The 27,066-nt window shown below is 41.6% G+C and overlaps 4 protein-coding genes across 4 annotated transcripts; 3 read left to right on the forward strand and 1 right to left on the reverse strand.

Moving 5' to 3' along the window:
• The first annotated feature begins 309 nt into the window (after window positions 1-309).
• On the forward strand, window positions 310-7,562 carry nmt2 (N-myristoyltransferase 2). Its single transcript, XM_030072114.1, has 12 exons — window positions 310-465; window positions 926-1,043; window positions 1,180-1,321; window positions 1,941-2,059; window positions 2,187-2,278; window positions 2,418-2,534; window positions 2,643-2,813; window positions 2,995-3,103; window positions 3,210-3,380; window positions 3,472-3,639; window positions 3,961-4,098; window positions 4,589-7,562. Exons 1-12 carry the CDS (start codon window positions 353-355, stop codon window positions 4,607-4,609), a joined length of 1,479 nt encoding a protein of 492 aa, XP_029927974.1. The 5' UTR covers window positions 310-352; the 3' UTR covers window positions 4,610-7,562.
• A 56-nt stretch (window positions 7,563-7,618) lies between these two features.
• Window positions 7,619-9,863, reverse strand: rpp38 (ribonuclease P/MRP 38 subunit). The gene is made up of 2 exons (XM_030072115.1): window positions 9,685-9,863; window positions 7,619-9,263 (listed from the first exon to the last, which is right to left on the reverse strand). The coding sequence occupies exon 2, from the start codon at window positions 9,254-9,256 to the stop codon at window positions 8,435-8,437; it is 822 nt and encodes a 273-aa protein (XP_029927975.1). The 5' UTR covers window positions 9,257-9,263; window positions 9,685-9,863; the 3' UTR covers window positions 7,619-8,434.
• Window positions 9,864-10,629: 766 nt separating this feature from the next.
• acbd7 (acyl-CoA binding domain containing 7) lies at window positions 10,630-14,525 on the forward strand. Its single transcript, XM_030073521.1, has 4 exons — window positions 10,630-10,762; window positions 12,422-12,539; window positions 12,648-12,707; window positions 12,969-14,525. Exons 1-4 carry the CDS (start codon window positions 10,751-10,753, stop codon window positions 13,040-13,042), a joined length of 264 nt encoding a protein of 87 aa, XP_029929381.1. The 5' UTR covers window positions 10,630-10,750; the 3' UTR covers window positions 13,043-14,525.
• A 688-nt stretch (window positions 14,526-15,213) lies between these two features.
• crot (carnitine O-octanoyltransferase) lies at window positions 15,214-26,957 on the forward strand. The gene is made up of 17 exons (XM_030073516.1): window positions 15,214-15,365; window positions 17,683-17,804; window positions 19,139-19,263; window positions 19,355-19,536; window positions 19,657-19,781; window positions 19,911-20,019; window positions 20,268-20,361; window positions 21,658-21,783; window positions 21,885-21,986; window positions 22,699-22,782; window positions 22,896-23,003; window positions 23,112-23,242; window positions 23,329-23,452; window positions 24,251-24,329; window positions 24,556-24,649; window positions 25,034-25,153; window positions 25,545-26,957. Exons 2-17 carry the CDS (start codon window positions 17,690-17,692, stop codon window positions 25,663-25,665), a joined length of 1,839 nt encoding a protein of 612 aa, XP_029929376.1. The 5' UTR covers window positions 15,214-15,365; window positions 17,683-17,689; the 3' UTR covers window positions 25,666-26,957.
• The last annotated feature ends 109 nt before the right edge of the window (window positions 26,958-27,066 follow it).

Genomic DNA, 27,066 nt, shown 5'->3' on the forward strand with positions numbered 1-27,066 from the left:
GATTATTTAGTACAGGACTGGACAAATGTTTATAGTGCTGGTGTGAGAGAGTGAGACACCTCTCCCTTAACATTTTCTCACTATTTTACCTCCAAATAAAATTATAGTGAAATCAAGTGATTCCTTGTTTTGCTGATGGAAACTCTGTAATCCCCCGAAGCACTCACTGCTCCCTACAAGTATTTTGGGGAACCAATGGATTAGGTTGGAATCCGTAAAGGTAGGATTTGGGCTATGTTTTCACCTCGATGGCCTCTAGGTGGTGCTGTTTCCGCTGGCAGCCTCTTTGTTTTTCCATCCTCCGCTGCCCGTGTTCTGCATCATACGGCGGCTGACTATTTTTCACATTTTCATGATGGCGGAGGACAGTGAATCCGCGGCCAGTCAGCAGAGCCTGGAGTTGGACGACCAGGATACATGCGGGATAGACGGAGACAACGAAGAGGAGAATGAGCATATGCAAGGGTGAGGATGGCCCGTCCAGCCCAGTGGGGAACGCAGTATTTCATGTGTGTGTTATCAGGAATGGGAGCAGTGCTGGCTAGCGCAGTCGCCCGCACTAGCTAGCTAACGTTAGCTGACATCACCACAGCCAGGTATCTATTACAAGGCAGTCGTTTGAAGCAAATAATCACGTTTATGGCAGGTTTAGTCGTTTTTACTGTTTTTTTTCTGGATGCAGCTTACGTCCACTTCACATAACATCGTACACCTGGCTAGCTGGTGCCCGGTACTAAATGACAGAAGGTTGACAGCCAGCCGTTGGACAAACACCGTTCACGCTAGCTACCGTTAGCTCAGTTGTCATTCGTTGCTATGGTAGCTAGCTCTCGGGTTGTTTTGGTCAGTGTGTTCAGAAAAATGTGAGCCCGGGTCGAGCGAAACAGCGTTTCAGTCATGTACGCGATTGTGTTGACATGTGTAGGAGTCCAGGGGGAGATTTGGGGGCCAAGAGGAAGAAGAAGAAGCAGAAGAGAAAGAAAGAGAAGCCAAGCTCCGGAGGAACCAAGTCTGACTCTGCCTCCGACTCTCAGGAGATAAAGGTGCGATGACGGGCGGTCATGTAACATTAAAACCCCAGGGAGAGGTTCATTTGCAGGCCATGGCCCTCTTTTGAACTGTCTTTTGACTGTATGTCCAAATCTTTTCTCTGTGCATACACCCCCTCTCCATGGGCAGAACCCTGGCTTGCCCATTCAGAAACTGCAGGACATCCAAAGAGCCATGGAGCTGCTGTCCTGCCAGGGTCCGGCCAAGAGCATCGATGAGGCAGCCAAGCACAAGTACCAGTTCTGGGACACACAGCCTGTGCCCAAACTAAGTGAGTATCTATTCTTCAAGAGAAACTCGTCAGTATCGAGAAGTTAGACATGCCTTCAACTGGAGCTTCATTATTTTTTAGCTAGCAAAACAAAAAACACTGAGTCTTTTCCCCCAGTTGTCCCGTTATCTATCTCCCTTCCTTAGCACTGTATTTGTGCACCAGTGCCATCTACTGGTTACATCTTGTTACAGTCTGTGAGGTCTGTGCTGCTCGAAGGCACCATGTCCCGAAGATATGTCAGCTGTTGGGTACACTGGGGGTCCAGGCAAGCCACTGGGCACACTCGGCAGCATTAGATTTAGTTGTTTCTATGACAACTATTGCTGGTAGAGACAAATCTCTGTGCAGGTGCGCTCGTGCTGGAGGCTAGCCTAGTCAATACAGGACCCAGGGAAGCATTTTCTTTTATAGGTGCCAGAGTGAGGCTGTCAGCACTTTTTTAAATTGATATAGGGTTTTGCAAAAGAATGTTGTTGACTTAGAAGTAATCTTGGTTAGAGCTGAGGGTTGGCTCCAGAGAAGTTATCATCAGAGCAGAATGCAAGAAAAGAAATCTTTTGGCAGGTCATAATGGAGTAGTTTCAAATCCCTGAGTGCTGCTGTGCTGTTTGTGCAGATGAGGTGGTGACGAGCCATGGGCCAATTGAAGCTGACAAAGAGAACATCAGACAGGAGCCATATTCCTTACCTCAAGGCTTTATGTGGGACACTCTGGATCTCAGCAATGCAGATGTAGTGAGTGCACTGTTTGTGCTCATGATTAAGACGCCACTTGAATACTTAGATGATATCTAAAGTGGTAAATGCATTTTGTTGTAATTAAGTACTCCAATAAACTAAATATTACCTGTTTGCTTCTCAGCTGAAGGAGTTGTACACACTGCTAAATGAAAACTACGTGGAGGACGATGACAACATGTTCAGATTTGATTATTCACCCAACTTTCTCAAATGGTAAGATCTCATTTCTGTTACATTGTACCAGACAGTTGTTTAATTAGCTATCTGCCCACAAACAAGCTTTTTTTCCATCAATAGGTAGTCTTTGTATACAGTTAACTGCTGTCCCATTATCTGTCTTGTCCTTTCTCAGGGCGTTGCGTCCTCCTGGCTGGTTACCACAGTGGCATTGTGGAGTGAGAGTATCCTCAAATAAGAAGCTGGTTGGGTTCATCAGTGCCATCCCTGCTGATATACACATCTATGACACGTGAGTGACACTGTGCACTCATCATAAAACACATTTTGAGCAGTGATAAAAGTGAGCAACCTTTGACTCTAATGGTCAAACCATCCTCTTTTCCTTCTGCTTCTCTAGGCTGAAGAGTATGGTCGAGATCAATTTCCTGTGTGTTCATAAAAAGCTGCGTTCAAAGCGCGTTGCTCCAGTCCTTATCAGAGAGATCACACGGAGGGTGAACCTGGAGGGAATATTCCAGGCTGTCTACACAGCAGGAGTGGTACTGCCCAAACCTGTGTCCACATGCAGGTATGCTATTATTCAGACATAAAACACACAGTGCTCCTTCCACAATGTAAAGGACAGGTGAGCAGTTTGCATGCCCTAAGTGAAATCAGAATGTAATTTAAAACCAACAGAAACTACTTGAAATTCTGTAAAATGTCTAATGTCTGGTCAGATCATTTTTCCTTTGTGTGTCTCCGTTCAGGTATTGGCATCGCTCTTTGAACCCCAGAAAGCTTGTTGAAGTGAAGTTCTCCCACCTGAGCAGAAACATGACCCTGCAAAGAACCATGAAACTCTACAGACTACCAGATGTAAACACTCAAAAGCTGTTGGTCCATGATCTCTCTCTCTCTTTATGATATACAGTCATTACAGCAACATGTATTGACTCATTTCTCCCTTTCCTCACCCATGCAGAGCACTAAGACTCCAGGTCTGCGGCCAATGGAGAGGCGTGACATACGGCAGGTCACTGAGTTGTTACAGAAACACCTGAGACGTTTCCAGCTGGCACCCTCTATGGGAGAGGAGGAGGTGGCTCACTGGTTCTTGCCACAGGACAACATCATAGACACATATGTAGTAGAGGTATCTAGAATCTGTTTCATGCCTCCAAGTACAGAAGCTGTCTGTCGTTTCTGCCTATTTAACTAGTTGTTATTCTGTCGTTCTCTCTCAGGGTGCTGGTGGCGTACTGACAGATTTCACTAGTTTCTACACTCTGCCCTCTACCGTGATGCACCACCCCCTGCACAGGAGTCTGAAGGCTGCTTACTCTTTCTACAGCGTACATACACAAACCCCGCTACTGGACTTAATGAATGATGCACTGATCCTGGCTAAACTGGTAATGTTACACCGAAGAGACAAAGCTGTGGTAAAATGCGTACTAACACTGAGATATGAAATACTTAAAAAATATATTATCATTTTTTTTTCACTTAAATTAAAGCATGGCACCCCATTGCAGGAAACCTGCACCCTGATCTAAAAGTATAACACAAAAAATCCTAAAAAGGCACAATTCAGTTTTATCGACTTTAAGTAATTAATTTTATGGACAGTATTTTGAATTTAGTATTAAACCAAGCTTTTCAGGGGGTCTCCTCTTATTATGCAATGCATTGTGAGGCTGAGTCTGCAACTCTGTCCTCTGTGTGTTTAACAGAAAGGCTTTGATGTATTCAATGCCTTGGATCTAATGGAGAACAAGGTGTTTCTGGAGAAGCTCAAGTTTGGCATTGGAGATGGGAATCTGCAGTATTACCTCTACAACTGGAAATGTCCCCCTATGGACCCTGATAAGGTCAGTGGCACTTTGTGTATGTTATGTCTGAGAAATGAACACTTGTAAGTCAGTGTATGTCTAGGGTCAGAACCAAAAGAGGAGACAGTATGAAATAGGTTGTACAGTTATTCTGTAGAAGTTAGTTGGGTAAACAATACAATCTCTAACTGAATGTTTTAGAAAGTGTCTGTTTGTTATCTTAAAGCCTCTCTGTGTTACTGCATATCCAAATATGAATGAAAAGCTGTAGACAAGGAGGTTAGTAGTCTAAAAATAGGGCTAATTTTGCCATTAGCCCACAATAGCTCAATGATTTTTTTAAGGTCAAGAGAAAAAAAAGTCCTTTGAAAATGTAGGTCCCCAGTGAATCATGTTTGAAAGTCTTTGTTAATGATCACTCTTGTAATAGAGTATTTTGGCACACTGAAAAATCACAGTTTCCCTCCTCACCCAGCCTCAGTCATTATGTTGAAATGCATCTAATACAAGGATTGCCTCTCTGTTTCAGGTTGGCCTTGTACTTCAGTAGCTAGTCGGCTCACGGCTGCTACACACACACTGATCAAGAGGTTGGCAGTGACCTCTGGATATTCCTTACCTGGACATACAGGTAGCCCAAGCTAGACAATGAGAACTACAACAATAAACCCAACCTGGTGACTGGGAGGCTCACGTCGTGTTAAGCAGCTCTCCCAGCGCTTGTGTCATCGAGAACATTCTCTCAGCTCACCTGGAGCTGAAAACAAATCATCAACATCCTGAATGTGAAATCATGCTATGCCTGAGATACTCATACAGTACAGTGCTCCTGACAGACTTCACACACACACACACACACACACACACACACATGTTGGCGATACAAGAGGATAGCTTGACATTGTGAATTTCGTTTTCCCCTAACAAACCCATGTTTCTAGCAATAGAAAATGTCAAAATACATTTTTAAAAAATGCCCAGATGATTATTTGTTGAATACCTGTATGTTTTATTTAAGAAGGCAGTACGTAAATTATTATTCCTATCCCTGAGTTTCTCCATTGGATACTTGGATCAGACAACAAATGACTTGTTACCTTGCAGCTAGTGGTATTGATTGGTTTGAATAAGAAATGCTAACAGACTTTCTACTTAATGTCATGCATACAGCTAATGATGAAAAATACCAGATTAAACTTCAGAATGACAAGCTATATCTTTAGGCATGTACACACATACATGAACACACTTATCTACAAGCTCCACACATCCACAAAGAGGATATCTTCAAGGAGAGACTCATCCAACTGGTGCATTGACATACATGTTTTTGTTAAAAATATATAGTTACCTGTACATTTAAAGCCAGATCATATTTATTCCTGTAGTGTGAGTTCGAGGTTTTGGAGGACTTATCCAAAGTATTTTCCTCAAAAGTAGTGTAGATGTCATTGACTTTGGAGTTTGTACAGACAGTTGAGACAACATGGGTTTTAGGGATTTTTAATGAAGAATGTATTGCATCGATGAAGCACAATTTTTGAGTTCTCAAACAAGCAAAAGGGCCCTTGAAGGATTAGTTGGCCCAGATTTCAAAACAGACGGGCTGTGCTAGGTACAACCCTAATTTTACAAACAAGGAATGTGAGTTGTTAATATGTTGTAAGCCTGTCTCCAGACAGGATAGTTTGAATAAAACACCACTGTTGTGCACATGCACATTTTTGCAATGACATCCTCAGACAGTTTTCATTGTGCATGTTGAAGGTTTGTGCTATCCAAATGGAGCAGAAACAGCTATTTGACGAGTTTTCCAAGCAAGGATGTTAAATGTTATGCAAAAAGTAGTGCTTGCAGAATAATTTAAGAATGATGTGCAGGCAGTAGGACAAAACAAAGGCAGACTTGATTTAAAATGTCAGTGGTGCTGTCTGGAGATGGGCTCATAGCATAGTAACAGCTTACTTTGTTTGAAATAAAGTAAAAATCCTCAGTTGTTTACTCACCTTCAAAACAGCCAAGGTGCATTTTTTGTTGTTGTTAATTTAGTCATTGCCACTCACAAATCACTTTGAAAGATCTATCCCTTGTATTCCACAATTAAATTAGAAGCATTTCTTTTTTAGTTTACTCTGGCATGTTGAAGGGGGAGGTGGCAGCAGCTTTGTGGTGCGAGAAGTGAGCTTGTGACCACTCTGAATCCCAACATTTGAAAAAAACTTTGATGTGGAAAGTGCACAACTACTTTCTATGTACTCTTGAACAAAGCTGTGATTCCCCCACTCGTCTAGTGAAACTACTGATTGGCCAAAAGTACCAGACTGTCATTCTCAGCTTTCCACGTACAAATGTGTGTATGTAGGCGAGCATCCATTCCCTCACCCAGGAAGCTGAATGTGTTCTTAACCAACTCTCTTGTTTAAATTACTTAAGAATTGAGCACAAAATTCAAAGGACTTGGGAAGTAATGTTCAGCAGCACCCAGTCAGTGCAGTGGTTGAATATACAAAAGCCTACAATATATATCACTCAGTGATTGTATTAATGCGGGGAAACAAGTACTTTCAAATTTGAGCTATCTTTTTTTTTCCCAGGTGCATTTTTATTGACTGAATTTGCTTTGAATGATACTGTATTTGCGTGTCTGAAAAATGTAGGTCATTTTTTTAGAGTGTTGTGCAGCTAATTGTGTGAATTTCTTTGAACAGTTCTGATATTTATAATTGTACTTTGTTAAATGTTTTACAGTATGGTTCCTGTCCTGTTTTTCAGTATTTGCTTAAAATGTCCAGCTCCAAAGGAAAGATCAAAAGATAAAGGTTAATGGTTTGGAGTATTTGGCAGCTTCCTGTGTTACGATTCACCAGCATGAGGACTCTTGGCGAAAACCATTCAACAACTGTCCTGTGTATGCTGCCTGTTATTGTCAGACTGCTCGTTCACTGATGGAGCTGCTGAAGTGTGCTGGTACACTCAAAGATCACATGATGTCGGAAAATGCCCTTTCCTGCTCTGTCGGAGGTTACTGCTTTATGTTCAATGTTGCTGTTAATGTGGCTCTGCAAAACTAAGAGGTCAAGGCTGCTGCCATCTGATGTTCAAATCTCTTTTTCTGTATGTGATGTCATTTGTTCTCATCCCTTTATAGATTAGCAAGATAAAGACAAGTGCAGTGAGATACAGTAATACTATTCCATAACCAGTGCTTCTGGGCTCAGCGGTTTATAGTTCATTGGTGAGTAATTGACATTCACAAAGAAGGATGTTACACCACTGGCATAAATTTAACAATGAAAATGAGAAACAGGCTTTTGAGTCAACGGCGTGCCTCTCGGATGTGGACTGTGTCACGGATGTGCTGTTTGAATGAACTATTAAGCATGTGTCAGTTTTACTGCCGTGATGATTTTAGAATTGTTGATATTTCTAGCCACACCCTTTAGTGAGAACTCAAGTACCTGCCTTATTTAAAAGATTTTTTTTTTTTTTTTTTTTTTAAAGGAACCGGGGTGGGGTGGGGTAGGGGGTGTAATTTTTTGAAATGACATGCAGCTTTCTCTAACTGAAAATCAATATTTTTATTCAAGTCCATTGCAGGCTGAAGAAGCTGAAGAATCTGTACCAGCATCATTTAGACATGACCCCATGCAAATAATAAACAGAATCTGTTTCAACACACGCGTCGGTTATACCAGCATGGATATTTGATTGAATAAACTCACTTTAAAAAGGAAGCTGACTTATTTCACTTATTTAAGAGGGCATTAGAATTACAAATTAAGGCGGATCCTGCTCAACCCCTGTCAACTAACTGAGATAAGAAAAACTGAATAATGACAATTAACTAAGGGAATTCAAATTAAAATTGACAATTCTGCAAATCATGTCAGTTCAAAATATTCCCACAGGGGCTGGGTTTTCACTTAATGTCATATCAATGCAGAATTTGCTGATTACAGGTGTAATAAGATTACTAGGATTTTCATTCTCCAGTCATGATCATAAAATTAATACTTTTGAGCTTTATTGGCTGCTGGTCAGACTAAGGAAGCATTCTGAATACATCACTTTGGGATTGTTTTTGATACTTTATATACTAAATTGTTCATCAGAAAAATAATGATTAATCAATGATGACATATTTACTGTTTGCAGCGCCACTTGGCATGTCCCCCAAATCCCATAATGTGATATATCTAAACGTGGGTGGGGGGTTAAAAAAAAATTCTAGCATTTAAAAGCCTTTACACAAAGGCATCTACAAACTAGATCAATTTACATTTCCTCAGCATTGCATGTTTTCCATTTTCAAACAAAAGCATTAAAAAAACTAAATATTTGGCTAAAGCGTCCATTTCATCTGTCAGTCTGCGATCTAAGCTTTCTTTTTCCTTGGTGTTCTTTTCTTTGAAGGGTTAGCAATGATCTTTTTCACTTTGAGTGGCTGCAGAGTGCATCCGGAAGATTCTGCGACCTTCTCAGGTTCATCTTCACATTTCCTTTTCTGGCCCCTCTTCTCACCGACGTCCTCCTCCAACTGGTCCAGTCCCCTGGCTGACAAGTGGGCCTCTGTGCCCTGCAGCCACGCCACATCCAACGTAGGCACTCTGGGTATGATGGCATCCACTGTGTCGGTAAAAATACCATCTTCCTTGGAGGTGCAGTTCCTGAAGCCCAGTGCCAGAACACTTTTCAGCCCCAGCGGCTCGGACACGCTCTCGCTCAGCCGTGGCACCTGGCAGGCCGGCACATGTCTCGTTGCACTCAGTGGGATCAAGTGTGTGGTCATGTGTTTTGGTCTGACAGACTTACACACCAGAACCAGCTGTAGTTGGTTTCTCTCCAGTGCCTTGGTGACCTCGTTGATGCCGATGGCCAGCTGGCGTCTTGCTGCCCCGTCTGTCCAGCCGTTCCTCAGGCCGGCCTCGGGCACTTGGCTGTCCTGGCTTTGCACAGGGAGCGATTCTGATGCAGCACAAGGCTTCTTATCTTTCTTTTTCCTCCACGGGCGAAACACTCTCACCTCTTTTTTCTCGAGCCCGATAGAAACCAACTTTTTCTTCAGCGTCTGCAGGATGAAGTGCATGTCCTCCTGGGGAAGCGAGCTCCATTGTTGACTAAATGGGGAGCTGAAGGAAGTCTTGGCTGGAATCTGCTTTTTCATTTCCTTCTTTGTCAGCTTGCCTGGAGTGGCCATCCTTTCTCTGAAACAAACAACAAATCCTGTGATGAACAATTCATTAGAGGCCTGTGTGGCTTTGTAAGGTCCATTCACAGTCAGACACAAACTATCTCCTCTGGCACCAAGATTCAAAACCAGCGAGACATTTAGTTTGAGGCGGACATTGAAGAGCCTGCACGTTGAAATATGAGACATTATAATAAGAGGTTGCCTAATTTTGTGCCTCTACCATTTTCATCACCGCTGCAGCAAAACGAAGGGCTTAAAGGACCCAAATAATCACGTTAGAGGTAATTAGAAACCTATAATTTATTACGCTTATGCTCATTCAGTGTAGGCAAGCTGGTCAACATACGTGCTGTGTGGGAAGAGACAGATGCTGCAACCTCTGGAACAGAATAAAACCAACAAAACAACGGTGGTGAACACAGCATGTGGTTTACCTGAGCTTTCTCTTTACTCTTAACGGCGCGTCAAAAGCACATTTCTTCTTTTTAACACGATCCTCGTATCATTCATGCCTTCAGTCCGGCGACATGGCTTAGCCTAAGGGCGCCGCCATCTTGTTTGAATTTAAACAACTTTATTGAAAACTCAGGTCGCTTCAGTTCGGATGTCTTCTGTAGCGGCGGCTTGAAGTCCGATGAAGCGACAGGGTTTATAAATAGTTTTTCCCCCAACAAAATCATGCTGCCAGCTCCACATATCCAGCAATATTGCTTCCCTATTACTTCTGACTAATTTAATTCGTTGTCCACGTTAATGTGTGTTTTTTAAAAGCCAATACAATAAATTAACCTACCACAATAAAAAAGCGCATGATAACCGCGCTGGTAGCAGGTGGGCTGCTGCAGCGCTGTATTTTGATCCATAATGAAGTTAAAACAAAACAAACAAACAAACAAACAAACAAAAAAAAACAGTAGTTGGTGACCTTGGGATATATGAAATGGTTGTAAGATTGAACAGCGAGTTTATAGTGACCTAATTCACTTTTTTTTTTTTTTTTTTTTTTTATAATGCCCCTTGGTATTGCAGTAATGATATATTCCCACTGACATTATATTTTGTTAGAATATTTATATATGACGTATTATGGAATTGTTAAGGTTGTCCTTCGTCGCCCTGATCATTACTGTTATCATCGTCATAATAATATTAATTGTAATACTGATAACAATACTACTATTGCTAATAATGATGTTGATGTTATTGTTACGCGCAGATGGTATTTCACTGAGCCACTATTCACGCAAGCGTATTTGATAGGACCATGTGGAGTGATGTTGTATTGGACTGAATGTGTGCATCGTGCGGGGCCCTGAGCCTATAGTGTCCCACACAGTGACAGGCAGCCAATGGGCTCTGGAGGAGGACTTTGCTCCCTCCCCTCTGTATCCCCTGCGGGCCTGGGCCGACAACAGGCTGCTGCACTGGAAACTCTGCAGTCGGACCCGTGAGGACTTGGCACACACATTCATCTGCACTGCATCACTGGGATCTGGCAAAATGTCTCTCCAGGTAATTCATTATTTTACTGATGTTGCATTTGCGGTTCGTGCCACACCGCTGCCGGATGGTGTAGATGAGTAGCTGCAATGGCAGGATGCGCAATTGCGCTGCGCCTCAGTGCGCCCGCTGTTTATGATATGATGTCATCCATCTTTACCTCAGGAGTGAGTATGCAGATTAAGGAATAACAAGACTTAAGATGTTTATCCTCTGGCCCAGCGGTTCCAAATCTTCTGGCGCTTAGGGAAATTCCCACGTAGCAACACCAGCAGAAGTGCAGCCATCCAAAACCACTGATGGCTTGCAAATGTCAGAATAAAAGTATATTCCACCAAGAAAACAATAAAGCATTTAGCTCGAATTGCACTGATGAGGAGAAAAAAGATTTCATTAGCAATGCAATGCTACATATAACAGTTTCATTTTTAAGAAGAAAATTAAACGATTTGTTTGATGTATAGTGTGTATAATATTTGAATGGGGGTTCAAAATGCCCCTAATTTTCACACACTGTGGTTTCAAGGGTTTTGAAAAGGCCTAATTGCCCATAGTCTCCTATAGTTTAGCCTATAATTATGTGTCCTGCATAGTCCCAGATCTGTTCCTTTGTAAAGTAGATTATTCGAGTGGGCACAAAGGCACTCACAGCCTGGTGTTGAATAAAAGCCCATTGTTTAGTATGTGCGAGAGAGCTTGCCGGGTCTGATCACAGGTGGAAAATAACTAAGTATATTTACTCTAATACTGTAGTTAAGTACAATTTTGAAGTACTTGAGTGTTACCATTTTATACTACTTTATAAGTCTATTCCATTTCTTCTGTATTTCAGAAAAAAGTGTAGTTTTTACTCCATGGAGATTTAATCTGGACTAGATTGTTTTTGCGATCTGGATGGGGAAATACACAGGAAATTGCCCTTTTTCAATAGAAGAAAGTTTTCACATATCTGAAACTGTTTGTTTTAAAGAGTCTCTGGAGTCTTCTTTATTTGATAACTTAAGTTACAAGTCACTATGCGGACTTAGATTATTCATACAAATAATTAAATAATTTGGTATGTAATACAGATTACTGTAAAATACTCAGCAGTATATAAAGCAGTGGAAATCAGCCCCACCTTTTCCAGCTGCAGCACTGAAGTGATGCAGAACATTAATGCATCAATAATTATTATCCATTAATATAATATATACTGTATTATTCTGAAACGGGCCATAATGACTATTTTACTTTTGTTGCTTTATGTACATTTTGATGTAAATAAGTTTGTATGTCACACTGTGCTATATCTACTTTTGCTTAAGTAAAAGATCTGAGTCATTCCTTCACCACAGGTTCTGGCTGTAGACTCTTGCACTGAGTTTTCATTCAGGGTTGTGTCCTGAGTTGCTGTGGTAAATCAGTACAGGCTCACCACATCAGTCTCACAACTAATTAATATTCACATTTTCATGTTCTGTTGCACCAAATACTGTGGACTGACAAGTGTATGGGTCAGGCTTGGGAAAGGGTTGGAAACAAAAACTAAAATCTTGCTTTCTTTGCACAAACATAGTTGCTTATCCCTGAAAAGGACCATTGAAAGCACACTCCAAATGCTTGAAGAATACAAAATGTGACTTGGCTGTGTCTCTCCTGCCCGTCCATTATGCACTCTCTCCACTGCAGGCAGAGTTTGAGAAGATAGCAGAGGATGTGAAGAAAGTGAAGACGAGGCCCTCGGACCAGGAGCTGCTGGATCTGTACGGCCTTTATAAACAGGCGGTCGTCGGAGACATTAATATCGGTATAACTTAACCTAATGCCGGGAAGTGAAAGCAACTACCAGAATCACTTTCCTTCAGTGTCTCTTAAATCCTGAGCATGTTTGTCTTTGTGTGCTTTTGCTTTTCAGACAAACCTATGATTGATCTGAAGGGAAAAGCCAAGTGGGATGCGTGGGACTCTAGGAAAGGTAAAAAACAAGAAAAACAAAAAGAAAGAAAGAAGGAAAGAAAGCAGGTCTTAAATTCAAAGAGAGGACTTGGTGCTTGCTTTTCAACATTATGTCAGTATTATAAGCACACTTATTATTGTGTCACTGTGAGTATTGTACTTGCTTATTAACAAATGTGTTTTAAGATTCATCAGAGTAAACAAATATTTCAACATTTTGTGATTTAATGGCAAGGCATTGAGACTTATTTCTCACTCTAAACACTATAAACTCTTGCAGGAATGTCGAAGGAGGACGCCATGACAGCCTACATCGCACATGCTAAGGAAGTCATCGAGAAATACGGGATGTGAGACTTATGCTGCACAAAAGTGGAACCGTTAACAGAAATATTACAACAATCTACAAACTGAATTATTAAACCAATACTACTGATATGCATAAGACTAATGAGCCCTCTGATTTCAGAGGACATAATTATACAGGATGAAGTGTAAACTGACATTTTCTTTATTTTCCTCTAGTGTGATGGGGTTATTTTCCCCCATTAACTTATATAACTAAACAAATATGCACATTTTGGTTGAAAAAAATCTAACCGATAACTTACTGTTAATTATTTTATTTAATTAATGTAGTTTATTTTAATAAAGATACACAGCAAAATATTGTTGTGAAATTAAATTGCCACTTGACTGGAAGTAATTAGTATGTAGGAAAAGTACCACTGTCAAATAGACACACACAATTTCAAAATCCATCTTTTCATGTTTTTTGATTAAGCTTTTTACAGTAGAATGATGTGCTGTGCCTTCATGATAAAAGTGTATTATGTCAAAGTTTTTCTGCAACTGTTCTGTATAATGGGGCTGTGATGCTCATTTACCTACAAGAACATACATAGAGCAGCTCTTTTTAAAGTGAAAATAATCGACAACTATGACTCACTTATTCACTTATTTATATAGCCATTCATCCTGAGTGTGTCCCAAAGTACTTTACTAATAATGAGCCTACGTAGATCTGTCAGAGAGCAGATTGATGAAACACAAACTCCAGAAAACAAAACAACGCACAAGCTCCAGCAGGACATCCTGCAGCGAGCGTACCCATCCTGAACAGGCTTACCTACCTGACACCAACAGCCTCAGACCGTCAGTGCATGAACTCTCCCTAAGAGAAAAAACTACATAAAAGATAAATAAAAGAGACTCGGGGCTGGCCAAGTCAAAGAGGGATCCCCTGCTGGGGCAGCTGAGCATGCAATACTGTAGCTACAAGGAAAATAGAGAAATGGATTGTAACCAGGACAATGGCAATGACATAAGAAACGGATGATGCAAGAGAAACATGATACTGCAGTGAAATGAGGCCACGGTTTGTGCAGATGTAAGCAGAAGCAAGGGCATGAGAGAGGGGAGACAGGCAGATGAGCCATATAACCTGCACAATCCAAGCAGACACATTCAGATGTACACCCATAATGCTTCTATTTCTTTCCTTTGATGTGGATTACAAAAGGAGTGACAAGAATCTCAAAAACTGATCAGGCATGAGACAGTTTGCACTCTTGTTCTCCCCGCTGCCTGGCTTACTCACCTCACAGCTCTGTTCAGAGACTCTGAGAACAAACACACTCAAACAGACTCAAGTTCAAAAGTAAAACTCACTGAATCATTTAAATTTGTCCAGATGACTCCTTTCTGTCACAGGCTTTCAAACACAAGAGGAACTGAAAGAGTTTTTCACTGTTCTTATAGATCTGCAGACCTTCATTGTACTGAAAATCAAGCCTCCATGTTGAAACATCATAAATAAATGAGTTGGGAACATTGATCCAGTGTGTGGTATACCTTCTCCACTTTTTCTTGCATTTTTTATACGTACACAACTGGCTAACGGTGGGATGTGCATGCATTTAGTCTCTTATACTGAAAATCAATGCAATCATGGCAAAACCTCTAACTTTAAGGCCATAGTGAAGTGCCACATCTTAATCAACCAGTAACATCTCTGGGCCAGCACAACACAGTTTAGTGGAAATTAAAATGCATTCACCTTCTTAGACCTTTAAAGGCGTGTAAACAGACCAATGTGAAACTAAAACTCACTGTCATCACAATATGTGGGGAAAGTGTGACCGGTCAAATTTACAGGCGATCCACTGACTTGGCACACAAATCAAATATCTGCAAATTTCCAAGTTCTCTGCAAATTCTGCAGGGAATTGTTTGCATTTGCTGCAGCCCGGTTATTAAAATTGGAAACAAACAAACAAACAAATAAATGAGGTTGAAAGCCCAAAGACACATAATTAAGTGTGTTTAGTTGGCCTTGTACACGTAGTATGCATATATATATATATGTGTATTTGATAAACCATTTACCACTCACTTCTGCAGCCTGCAAAGACAACAAGTCCAAAAAGGCAAAGCTATGAATAGCTTATTATTATAGTCATCAGATTTAGGTCAAGCCCAGCACTCCGCGCATGCGCAGTGGAGTCTTCCGGGTAGTCTGTTCATTCACTGGGGTAAAGGTGAGGGTAGTTGCTGCTGCACACACACTCTGACACACACAAACGCTCAGCTCACAACAACAGAGAGGAACTTGGTGTGTGCAGCGAGCAGCCACGAGCAGTATTCATCTGCGCAGAACGACATTAATATCCTGACGGTGAGTTGCTGTTTTTATTGTAAAAGGTTTATTTCTGAAGTCAGATTGCCCCATATCTGAGTCGGGGGGAAATTATAGCCCACCATTGTAGGCTGATATTAACGCATTAAAACGGAGGCATGAAGCTGTTGTGTGTGAAACCTTCTCGTCCTCTTGAAAACTAACGGAGAATTTCTCTGCTTTTTGTCCGGTTGTAGTGAATAAACAGGTTACGACTCAGTATCGCTGTGGCGTGTTTTTGTTTTTTGTTGTTGTTTTTTTGCCCCGTGCCTGTCCCGGCCGGTGTTTTCACTGCGCGGGCCCGTTATCCACTGGGACTGGCCTGTAGGCGATAAAAACCTGCAGTTTTCACCGAAACTTCAGCTGGTTTTAGTTCATTTTCATGCGTCCCGTGGGTTTGAAGTGTCGAGGCTGCCGGCTCTGTGTGAGACTGGAGCTCAGTGAATCTGCAGAGCTGCGACAGAAGTTTCCAAGAAGTACCATGTTTATATCCAAGGACTACTTTTATACTCCTATAACGCAACATTTCAGCTGTCCATCCATGTTCAAGGACAACATCCCACTTTCCTAGCATTTTCATACAAATTGTTTTTTAGATGTTCATTTATTTTGCTCAGCCCTGAAGTTTTGCCCCATAATCATGTGTGCTGTGTGTTAATTACACACGTTTTGAAATTAATGACATTATTTAGTTAGTTTTATTAGAAAAAAAAAAAAAAAACACTTGTTGACTTTTTGGGTTCAAGCAATTGTATTTTTATTCTAAAATTAACAATTTTCATTAATCAAAAAATCATGAACCTTGACCCAAATCTTGAAATCTTAACAGTCGATGAAAAATCAAACTGTATTTCACTGTATTTCATATTTGGTAAAACAAGGCAACATCAGGAGCAACTTAACCCCCCTTTAGTGTCTTTAAAAAAATGCTGCTCAACTTCTAAGCAAAATCCACATTTCATTTAAAGTATTAAACAAAAATGATTTATTTTGCAACAAGTTTAAAATTATTTTTGGGTATGTTACACAACTTCCACATAAAGTATTAGTGGAACTTCCAAAATTCAGTTGAAATATTGCCAAGGATCAGATGTGTAATTTTTCACACTTCTTGGCCAAAAGGGGGCATAGTAGTGAGTGTGGCTTATCACAATGTATAGAAATTCAGAAGGATGTTTGGATTGAGAAGATCGGTCATGGGCAAGGCTGGATTGTGGAGCGGACCAGTGAGGCCCTGGGCCCACAGTGTAGCACGAACTGGCCACGAGGCCCCCGGCTGCTTTAGGATGACCTAACGGCTAGGGCCCCCCAGACCTCTCAGCACTTACAGTGTGAGGCCCCATGAAAAACGTGTCTGGGAGCCTCACGGGACCATGATACAGCCCAGGTCATGGGCCAAGGAAGAAGCGCCTAACTTGGCATGGTGGTGGTGCGTGGTGGTTCTCTGTCACTTGGCTGGGTTTTGCAGGAGATGTAGTTTCAAGGTTGTGCAAGGCTCTCCGCTCTCCCTCATTTTTTGCCCTGCTGATTGAAAGTGATAATTACAGGTAAATGAGCAGGTGCTGCCCTGGTTATAGGCTATATGTTGATGAAGAAGCATGAGAAGATTGTTTGATGTACAACAAGATGATCCCGTCCTGCCCCTTTATATTAAGCCAAATGGCAGTTTATATATGTACATGTGATTCTCAAATGAACGTTCAAATAACGTATGTAATGTTCTTTCACAATCATTAACAAAATGATTATTCAGTGGTTGCTGCCGGAACCTCAAATCCTGAAGCACAAGTTAATTATTGCAGTTCAGAGTACATACACTGAGGGTAAATTTTGTATGCTTAATGCATGAGCATGGATATGGATATAGATAACCCTGCAAGGGTTGCTGAGGGGCCTCCAGGAAGTCCTCAACAAAATGAGGAAACATTTAATTTCACTATAATACAAATGATACAAAATAGTGTATGAGTGATAATTTTAACATTAACATCATTGTTATATGTTTTAATGTTTCATCTTCTTGACACTCTCAATCTATATCCGAAATATGTTTTCATATCATAGTTCCAGGACAAATCACTTCAAATGTGAGGCCAGAGCATGAAAATTTAGCATCAAATGTCTTCCCAATGAACAAAACAGCCCAGTTTCTGAATAGCTGGGGCCAATTGTAGGTGTTTAATAATTTTCTGTGTCACCTTTTAAATGCATTATATTGATAATTTACAAACTGTGTTGCACTCTCTCGTATTTTCACACCAGTCACATACCAGTCAGTCCTGCCAGTGCGTTAACTTTGTGTTTTTGTATTCCACAGGGAAGAAATGGCTAACCAAGTGTCAGAGTCTCTGTCAGAGCGGACCTTCCAGTACCAAGACAGCCTGCCACCGCTGCCCGTCCCGTCGCTGGAGAGCAGCCTGTCCAAGTACCTGGATGCAGGTAGGACAGTTCACATGTGTGTCACCGAGGTGCTCTGCAGTTTTCACATCAGCGAAACACTGACCATGCAAACTTAAAACAATCGAGGAAACCCAGTATGGCCTTTTACTGTTCACTGAGGTTTTCCCACTTCTTATCCAGAACAGTAATATTCCCAAATGATGCTGTAAGAATAGTATTTGTCTACTTAAACTTCATCTTTCTCAATTTTGATGTCTTTGCAGAGCATGTTCTGCTTGGTTACTGGTGGATTTGACCATCAGTAACCGTGGTCTCTTTTGGCAAGGCACAGTGAGCATGTGGCAAATCTGCAGGCTTCCCACTTGCCTTCAAAGTCCCTCCAAGGGTATTAATTTGAAAAAAAAAAAAAACAAAAGCTGTAAAAGTACTTGTGTTTTTTTAATTAAAATATAATACCCAGATTTTCTCCCACAGCTCTGGACCAGGATCAACACCTCATATCCTGAGGAAATCTGTCCGATGTATTTGTGTTGGTGCAGCGGCAGTGTCCAGTTTCAAAATGAATGCTTTCATCAGGATGTCTGCATTTACTTAACAAGATCATGATAAAGTAAAAACAAAAAAAAGAAAAAGAGAGATGTATGTGATGTTTAAATATTAACCAGTGTCAAATGAAATCCTCAACATTGTGGAGCAGGATAATATGATCATGAAATATTATGCATATAATTAAGTTAAGTTCATAGTATGTCTTAGTGTTTTCTATGTGTGTGTGCACATGTGTAAGTGAGTAAATGAATGAATGAATTGGTCTACTCAGTGTCAGTCTTAATGATAATCTAGTGATTCTATTCATAAGCTTCACACTTTATTTCTTGGTTGCATTACATATGATACTCTCTAAACCGTACCCTTGAACAATCATAGATGTGCGAATATGCAAGCTTCTGACATGTGTTCTTCCATTGCAGCGTGCAAGAGACAAACACTGGGAAAGCTAATTTGACTAGTGACAGGGTCATAATTTATGCAAAACAAACTTTTATTTGTTTTGCATGAATACAGATGGAGCGAGACACTAGAGAACACAAACTTGATTGATCAACTGATGTTTTTAATTTTTCTTATGTTGTTGTTGACCTTTAGTTTTAGTTGTTGTCTTCATTATCATCATTTGCTGAGAGATTTTTTTTTTTTTTTTACAAACATTTTAGTTTTCCCTGACTAAATTTACAATAGCATGCATCATTTGATATGAGTCCTACGTGTCCTCTCAAGTTGCACAGCTAAATGCTCATAGTGAATGTGAGTTTTTCTGTTTCTACTTTTGTGCTCAGAGGGTGCTGACTTTCCATCTCTATCTTTGTCTTAAGTGCGTCCCTTTGCATCTGAGGAAGAGTACCAGGCCACCGTGGACACTGTGAGGAAATTTAAAGAGGGCGTTGGTCCACACCTGCATAAGAAACTGCTGCAGAGAGCCAAGACTAAGAGGAACTGGGTAGGTATTGTGCTGTAAATGTCACATTTCCCTCTTTCAAATGTCCCCCATAGTGATGGTTCCTGCCGTCGGCTGTGTGTTTGTCTCTTAGCTGGAGGAGTGGTGGTTTGACACTGCATATCTGGAGGTCCGTATTCCTTCTCAGCTGAATGTGAACTTTGGGGGCCCGGCGCCCTACCTGGAGCACTACTGGCCTCCTACAGAAGGGACTCAGTTGCAAAGGGGCAGTATAAGCTTGTGGCACACACTACAGTACTGGGACCTGATTCGCACGTAAGATGTACTCACACACACACTCTCTCACACACACCCACACGCAGAAGGTTCTTGCATTCTGTAAATCAGAGGTTGCATATATGTAATCTGGGTGTTTTCTTCCTCTGTGTGTGTTAGGGAGAGGCTCGCTCCTCATAAGAGTGGCACCTCGCCACTCGATATGAGCCAGTACAGGATGTTGTTCTGCACCTGCAAAGTGCCTGGAGTTAAAAAGGACACGATCCAGAACTACTTTAAAACAGGTAGAAATCTCTCTCTGTCTTTCTCTGTGTGTATCTTATCTGTATCCTTTACGTAAACACACATAATTGCACTTTATCACACTTTCTCTGCGTGCATGTCACAGTTGTGTAATGTGCGTTTGGTTCCAGAGAGCGAGGGTCCTTGCCCCTCACATGTGGTGGTGATGTGTCGAGGACGGATTTTCACGTTTGACGCTGTTCACGATGGACAAATCCTCACTCCCCCAGAACTGTTCAGGTATTCAGCACACACACACACACACACACACACACACACACACACACACACACACACACACACACACACACACAAAATTGAGTGGAGGATTAAGGGTCTGTCTTCCCATCATGTGCAATATCTCAGATGCTGCTGATCCGAGTTTGATAGAGCTGGAGGAGATGATGCATCTTAACATTAGCACACATTATTCTGTGTGTGTGTGTGTGTGTGTGTGTGTGTGTGTGTGTGTGTGTGCACTTGTTTAGGCAGCTGAGCTACGTGAAAGAGAGCTGTGAGGGACAACCAGAGGGAGACGGAGTTGCTGCCCTGACCTCAGAGGAGAGGACGCGCTGGGCGAAGGTGAGGCTGCTAAGGACATCATCATAATAATAATAATAATACATTTTATTTAAAGGCGCCTTTCAGGACACTCAAGGTCACCGTACAAAAGGACAATAAAAACAATCAATAAAACATAATAATCAATGAAAAACAAAGTGCAATACATAAAACAACAGTAAGGTGCAACAGTAATGTCATTCCAGTCCCAAGATTAAAGTGCATATGCTTGTCTGAAGAGGTGAGTTTTAAGGCGGTATTTAAAGGTAGTGACAGAGTCTGAGTGTTGTATGGTCTGTGGCAATGAGTTCCAGAGGCGGGGGGCAGAGCGGCTGAAGGCTCTCGACCCCATGGTGGATAGGCGAGCAGGTGGGAGGGTTAATTGGATGGAGGAGGAGGACCTGAGAGTACGAGTGGGTATGTTAATGTGAAGGAGTTCAGCAAGATACTGAGGGGCGAGGTTGTTGATAGCCTTGAAGGTGAGAAGAAGGATTTTATAGGCGATGCGGTATTTAATAGGAAGCCAATGGAGCTGCTGTAGGACAGGTGTTATATGACTGGAAGAGGGGGTTCTAGAAATGATTCTGGCGGCGGAGTTTTGAACAAGTTGCAGTTTATGGATGGATTTGTCAGGTAAACCAAAGAGCAGGGAGTTACAGTAATCGAGACGGGATGCAACCAGAGTGTGGACCAGGATAGCAGTGCTGTTGGGTGTGAGGGATGGGCGGAGGCGTGAGATATTCCGTAGATGGAAGTAAGCTGACCGTGTGACATTATTAATGTGAGACTGAAATGATAGAGTACTGTCAAGGATGACACCCAGACTCTTAACCTGGGGGGAGGGGAAAACTGGGGAGTTGTCAAAAGATATGGAGAAACTATTTATCTTTTGAAAGGGTGGATTTGGTGCCGATGAGAAGGAGCTCAGTTTTGTCACTGTTAAGTTTGAGAAAACTGTAGGAGAACCAGGAACTGATTTCCTGTAGGCAATCAGAAAGGGAGGTGGGTGGAAGGGAGGAGGTTGGTTTAGTGGACAGGTAGAGCTGGGTGTCATCCGCATAGCAATGAAAATGAATGTTATATTTACGGAAGATACTGCCAAGGGGGAGGAGGTAGATGATGAAAAGGAGAGGTCCAAGCACTGAGCCTTGGGGTACACCAGAGGAGAGGGGGGCGGGTTGTGATTTTTCAGAGTGAAACCAGTATCTAATGTGACAGAACAGATTATGGATTGCATGGATGGGAAAGCCTCGCATGTCAGTAGATCATCCATGAAAGTCAGGGCTATCATCTTTTCTCTGTTTACTTTCTCTCCAGGCCAGGGAGTATCTGATAAGCATCGATCCGGCTAATGAGACCATCCTGGAGACCATCCAGAGCAGCCTGTTCACCGTCTCTCTGGATGATGCGAAACCCTACTCCACCCCAGAGAACTACACAAATGTACGCACTGCACATACTTTGATTATCTATCATCCATCATGACTCTGTGTTTTCGGTTTCAAAGAGTGTCTCACTGTGTGACCTTTCAACTCTGAACACAGATGACCCTGGAGGCCCTTACAGGCGACCCAACCATCCGCTGGGGAGACAAATCTTACAATTCCCTCTCATTTGCAGATGGCACTTTTGGATCCATTTGTGACGTAAGTATGTGTAGCACTGAGCACGCCTGGGCATGTTAAACGTTTTGACTAGCTCATCATACTATGTGCTATTGTTGCTGCATGCAACAGCAGTTTAGCCCTTGGATAAAGTTTACCTGATGTGATTGGTAGAGCCTGACAGATACTGGATTTTGGGGGCTGATGCAGCACCAATAATGATATATTGGCAGATATTTTTTTAGATGTAAAAGCACACAGTTATAGCATGGAGTCATAAAATTTGCTAAACAATTAGTTCTAATATAGATATTTACTAGAGACTTAACGTTTTACCACTGAACAATAAACTGCTTAACTGCTTAACACAATCCACACCACCATCTGCTCAGCTGTGATACCCTGCCATCTCATATGCTGTACAACATGCACACAATGGAGTCTGCTGGACAAACACTGTTTTTACATGATGTGGCGCCCTTTTCTGCATGATGTAGTGTCTTTTATTGCACATTGGCCATCATATACACTGATAACGCTGTATCTGTGATGAGCCAATAACTCTGACCAGCTTATAATATAGCAGTCAGGCTGTACTGAGTTGAGCAAACTAGCTACGCAAAAGCTATGCGACCACGTTTTGTGACTCAAGAACTTCACACTAAATTGCAGCTCTCAAAAGGCAAATCACTGTAATGTTTAAAATCTTCCTATCATCATCATTGATTAAAAGATTAATCTACTTGTTTTGCAGCACGCGCCATATGATGCCATGGTGCTTGTAGCCTTCTGTCACTATGTGGACCAGCACATCAAAGATGCAGAAGGCAAATGGATGGTAAAGCACGACCGTTTTGAGTTTTCACCCAAATTGAGACACTTCCCCGCAACCATTTTTTTGACAGTTCAAGCAAAAGTTATCCATTCCCTCAAAGATGTGTATTTTCTTAGGGCTCAGACACGGTCAGACCCATGCCGCTTCCTGAGGAACTGGTGTTTACTGTGGATGAAAAAGCGCGGCGTGACATCAGCCACGCCAAACAACAATACCTAGAGACGGTGAGCCAGTGCGAGAAACACCAAAGTGTGCTGCAAAAACATCCCACAGAATGATTTAACATCAACTACAGCTCTGTGACTGTGCACTCTCCTCCTCTGGCTTTACAGACACAGAACCTGCAGCTGGTGTGTTACGCCTTCACCTCCTTTGGAAAAGCAGCCATCAAACAGAGGAAGCTGCATCCTGACACCTTTGTTCAACTGGCGATGCAGTTAGCCTACTACAGAATGCATGGAGGGTAAGGACTGGCTAAACATTTGTCTGCACCTTTTATAGATTTTGGAAACATAAATGAGGTGACTTCTGGATTTGTCCCTATCTCAGGCCAGGCAGCTGCTATGAGACGGCGATGACTCGCAAGTTCTACCACGGCCGGACTGAGACCATGCGAACCTGCACCCAGGAGGCAGTGCACTGGTGTCAGGCCATGCTGGACCCCACATGCACTGTGAGTGTGTGTGTGACCCTCAGCATTGTAAAGTCATGGAGTGGAAAGGGTTTGAAACGGTTGTTTACTTCGTAGGGTAAATCAAGTCAAGTCAGGTCAAGCATGAGCGGAAGGAGTTACTGGAGCACACGGATCATGCTTGATATTTTTTATTAGGTGTAAATATGCAGCACCCTATTCAATACATGTGTCTGTGTATTCGCACCTAATAAATATATATCTAAGATGATCCATGTGCGTCTGTGCCCTCCTGCTCTTGTCCTCAGAAGCGCCAGCTCGTCTCTGTGAGCTGGTTTACGGTTGTGAGCTCCCGTCTCAGTCAAGTGAGGTCATGTTTATTTACATGGAACATCCACATTCACTTCTGGCTAAGCAAATGATTGAGAGAAAAAGTAACGTTTTAAATGTACTTTGAAAAGAGGGCTGTTGTTGCAGGCCTCAGCTCCAGAGGCGGAGCATTAAAGATGACTAAAGGAACCATCGACTCATCCAGATTTTATTCTTAGTAATGTTAGGAGACCTTCGCTTGACTTGACCATCTGAGGGATCTGTCCAATCTGTTGCAAACAGGTTTTTGATTTGCATTTTAATCACATGTATTTTATTGGCAACAAAACATTTTTTTTTTTTACTGCAGTGTCGATAGTTTTGTTTTCAAATCTATTTTACGATTGCAAACCAATTCTGTTTGATTGCATAATAAAGAAACAAAAAACAGTCCATACATTACAGGAATCAAAGCCATTGGAGATGAATGCATGAGCCAGTCATTAATCAGTTAATATCTGTTGTTCTCAGGCTGATGCTCGGAGGAAAGCCCTGCTGCTGGCCTTTAACAAGCACAACAAACTGATGGCTGAGGCCCAGAATGGAAAAGGTCTGTTTGTTTTATACGCTGGAAGTGTTTGACATGTGCATGTAACAGAGTTAGCCTACATTGTTTCTTCAAAGTGGACTTCACAATGTCTAATGCCACTGTTGTAAAGCTAACTTCCATTCATAGGAATATTAGTGTCTTGTGGCTTACATGCTGAATGGATTTTAATTGGGAATAAACTGCTTTGCTTATCTGTTTCTCTTTTATTGTATGATATTATTTCCAGGTTTTGACAGACATCTGCTTGGGCTGTATCTGATCGCCAAAGAGGAAGGGCTTCCCACTCCAGATCTCTTCATGGATCCCCTTTATGTTAAGAGGTGAAATTGGAAAAAAAAAAAAAAAAAAGTTAAGCTCTTTAAATTACAATTACATGTCTGTCACCAGCTTCTGCTGTTGTTCAGGCTTCCAGTCATGCCTCAAGCCATTATGTGTTTTAGACTCACAAAGATATGAATTTGCTTGTCCTTGGGGAAAAAATAGTTATCTGAAACAAATTACAAATTTTAATTGGTATTTAATGTGCAGACACAGCAAGCAGTTCTCGGAAATTGCATTAGAATGACAATTACAGCCTGGGTGACTGACTGTGTGTGTGTGTGTGTGTGTGTGTGTGTGTGTGTGTGTGTGTGTGTGTGTGTGTGTGTGTGTGTGTGTGTGTGTGTGTGTGTGTGTGTGTGTGTGTGTGTGTGTTTTTCCTGCAGCGGTGGCGGTGGAAACTTTGTGTTGTCGTCCAGTCTGGTGGGCTACACCAGGGTCCTGGGTGCTGTGGCCCCCATGGTGCCACAGGGATACGGCTTCTTCTACCGCATCACGGATGACAGGTGGGCAGACGAGACGTAACCATGCATACGTTACAGATCACTGTTGTCTTGTGGAAACTCCGAAATGGTGGTTTTCATGTTTGAACCTGGGTTAAATGACTGCATGCTCCTCTGTATGTTGCAAAACACAAATATGCATGATGGTCAGGCTTAAAAAATAATGATAATAAAAGAGACATGCATCAGTGTCAGTTATCTGTACAATTTCATCACAGTGCTCAATGACATTTGTGAGAAAATCAGGTTCTTATTTTCCTTGAGTTGATTGTTATTTGCCTTAACTTGTGTATGTCCAGACAGTAGGTATTGTTAAGGTTAGAATTCATCTGATGGTTGAACCGTGGTCTTGTGTGCGCCTCACTGACTTATACCTTCACTGTCCTTCCCTCAGAGTTGTGCTCTCCATCACAGCATGGAAGTCGGACCCACAGACGTGCGCCGAGACCCTGTTCAGGAACCTGTGTGGCTCCATGCACGATATTCTCCAGCTGGCCACCACGTCGCAGCTGTAAATGTGCGGCAGCAGCAGGTGGAGGAGCTGATCACATGCCTGGTTCAGCCTGTTTGCCTTTTTGCCTCACAGCCTTTGTTTCATCATTCAGGCACTCAGTCCACACAACCCCAGTTATTAGCCGACAGCTAGTGATAGTCGTTTATTTTCTGACCTGATCAATGCAATGGCACAGCATTTGTGTAACCAGGGACGTTATTCTGTGATTTGGGCATTTAAAAAAAACATCTCTTTGTTGTTTCTTAATAGTATTGAATGAGCAACTTCTATGGTGACTATGTAAATTACTGTTCTTGGTGTACATATTTTTTTTCCCCACAGTGATTCTAATTGAAGGTTAATCACAGCTATTTAATTAAACTTGGCATTATATTAACACACATTTAAGCTGAGCTAAAGACCTGGTGAACACAGAGCTGTTTTATGCCGTCTGTCCCCAACAAGTAAAGGATACCTCTAACACGGATGCAGCTGTTATCCAGAGGCTTGTTGGAGACAAATTAAACTTCTGGCTATTTTTACTCTTAGCCTTAGATTTAGCCGACTAAGGACATTCCAAATATATCCATAGAATAACAAATCAGCTGCATCAAAACATGTTTCTTTTATTTTTGGATGGGCCATCCCTACATAAACCTGCATAATTTAAAAATGGCACACAACTCATGGGATTCAACAAAGTCTCAAATGTTCAGATATGGGAAAAAAAATTTGGTTTTGTGTCTATGCAACCCCATTATTAATCCATTTAATAGAATTCAAATTATAATAAAAAATAATAAAGCATTGCTTACAGCTGCCAAGACCAATTTTTCAGTCATTTGTCTTGATTTTGATTTGTTGTTAAGAATAAAAAAGTTAAAAGTGTCCATTGGTTTTATTGATAAAATTTAATCACTGAAGTGCTTTGCTTTAAAATAAATAAGTGGCCTATTTACTCCAGGATATTTTTAGGTATTGCACAATCAGTGCTAAGAATTGTGTTTTGAATCAGTTTGCTAGTTCATGGATCTTGTTTGATAGCGGTGTCTTCTCTCAACCAAAACCTCAGTAACTTGATTCCTGCACCTTAAGAGTCCTTGCAGTACTGTTGTAGTTTTCTTACGTCTGTCAAGTCAAATATTCAAATATTACTGAATGTACATGAGTAATGACCGATGTCCAAATACCCAAATGAGAGATTCAGCAAGTTTGAACTTCAATACCATCAAAAATGTTGCACAGTTTTTAAATGAATGTTATCTGGAAATGTTTAGTATGACTGATTTGACCAATAAAATGAGGATAATTTTACCTGTCCGCTCTCGTGTGTTAATTTTACTCCTCCGTCACACGTTGATGAGAACTGATGAACTCAGTCAGGTCAGATGATTTAAAAATGAGGCAATGGCTCAGCACTTGA

Source organism: Myripristis murdjan, chromosome 16 (assembly GCF_902150065.1).
Source record: "Myripristis murdjan chromosome 16, fMyrMur1.1, whole genome shotgun sequence".
Lineage (NCBI taxonomy): Eukaryota > Metazoa > Chordata > Actinopteri > Holocentriformes > Holocentridae > Myripristis > Myripristis murdjan.

Coding starts and splice junctions, on each gene's coding strand:
- nmt2 (XM_030072114.1), top strand. CDS start 353: ATGATGGCGGAGGACAGTGAATCCGCGGCCAGTCAGCAGAGCCTGGAG. Junction 2,814..2,994: donor AAACCTGTGTCCACATGCAG/GTATGCTATTAT, acceptor GTCTCCGTTCAG/GTATTGGCATCGCTCTTTGA. Junction 3,640..3,960: donor CACTGATCCTGGCTAAACTG/GTAATGTTACAC, acceptor TGTGTTTAACAG/AAAGGCTTTGATGTATTCAA.
- rpp38 (XM_030072115.1), bottom strand. CDS start 9,256: ATGGCCACTCCAGGCAAGCTGACAAAGAAGGAAATGAAAAAGCAGATT.
- acbd7 (XM_030073521.1), top strand. Junction 12,540..12,647: donor CGTCGGAGACATTAATATCG/GTATAACTTAAC, acceptor TTTGCTTTTCAG/ACAAACCTATGATTGATCTG. Junction 12,708..12,968: donor TGCGTGGGACTCTAGGAAAG/GTAAAAAACAAG, acceptor AAACTCTTGCAG/GAATGTCGAAGGAGGACGCC.
- crot (XM_030073516.1), top strand. CDS start 17,690: ATGGCTAACCAAGTGTCAGAGTCTCTGTCAGAGCGGACCTTCCAGTAC. Junction 21,987..22,698: donor CTTTTGGATCCATTTGTGAC/GTAAGTATGTGT, acceptor CTTGTTTTGCAG/CACGCGCCATATGATGCCAT. Junction 24,650..25,033: donor GATCCCCTTTATGTTAAGAG/GTGAAATTGGAA, acceptor TTTTTCCTGCAG/CGGTGGCGGTGGAAACTTTG.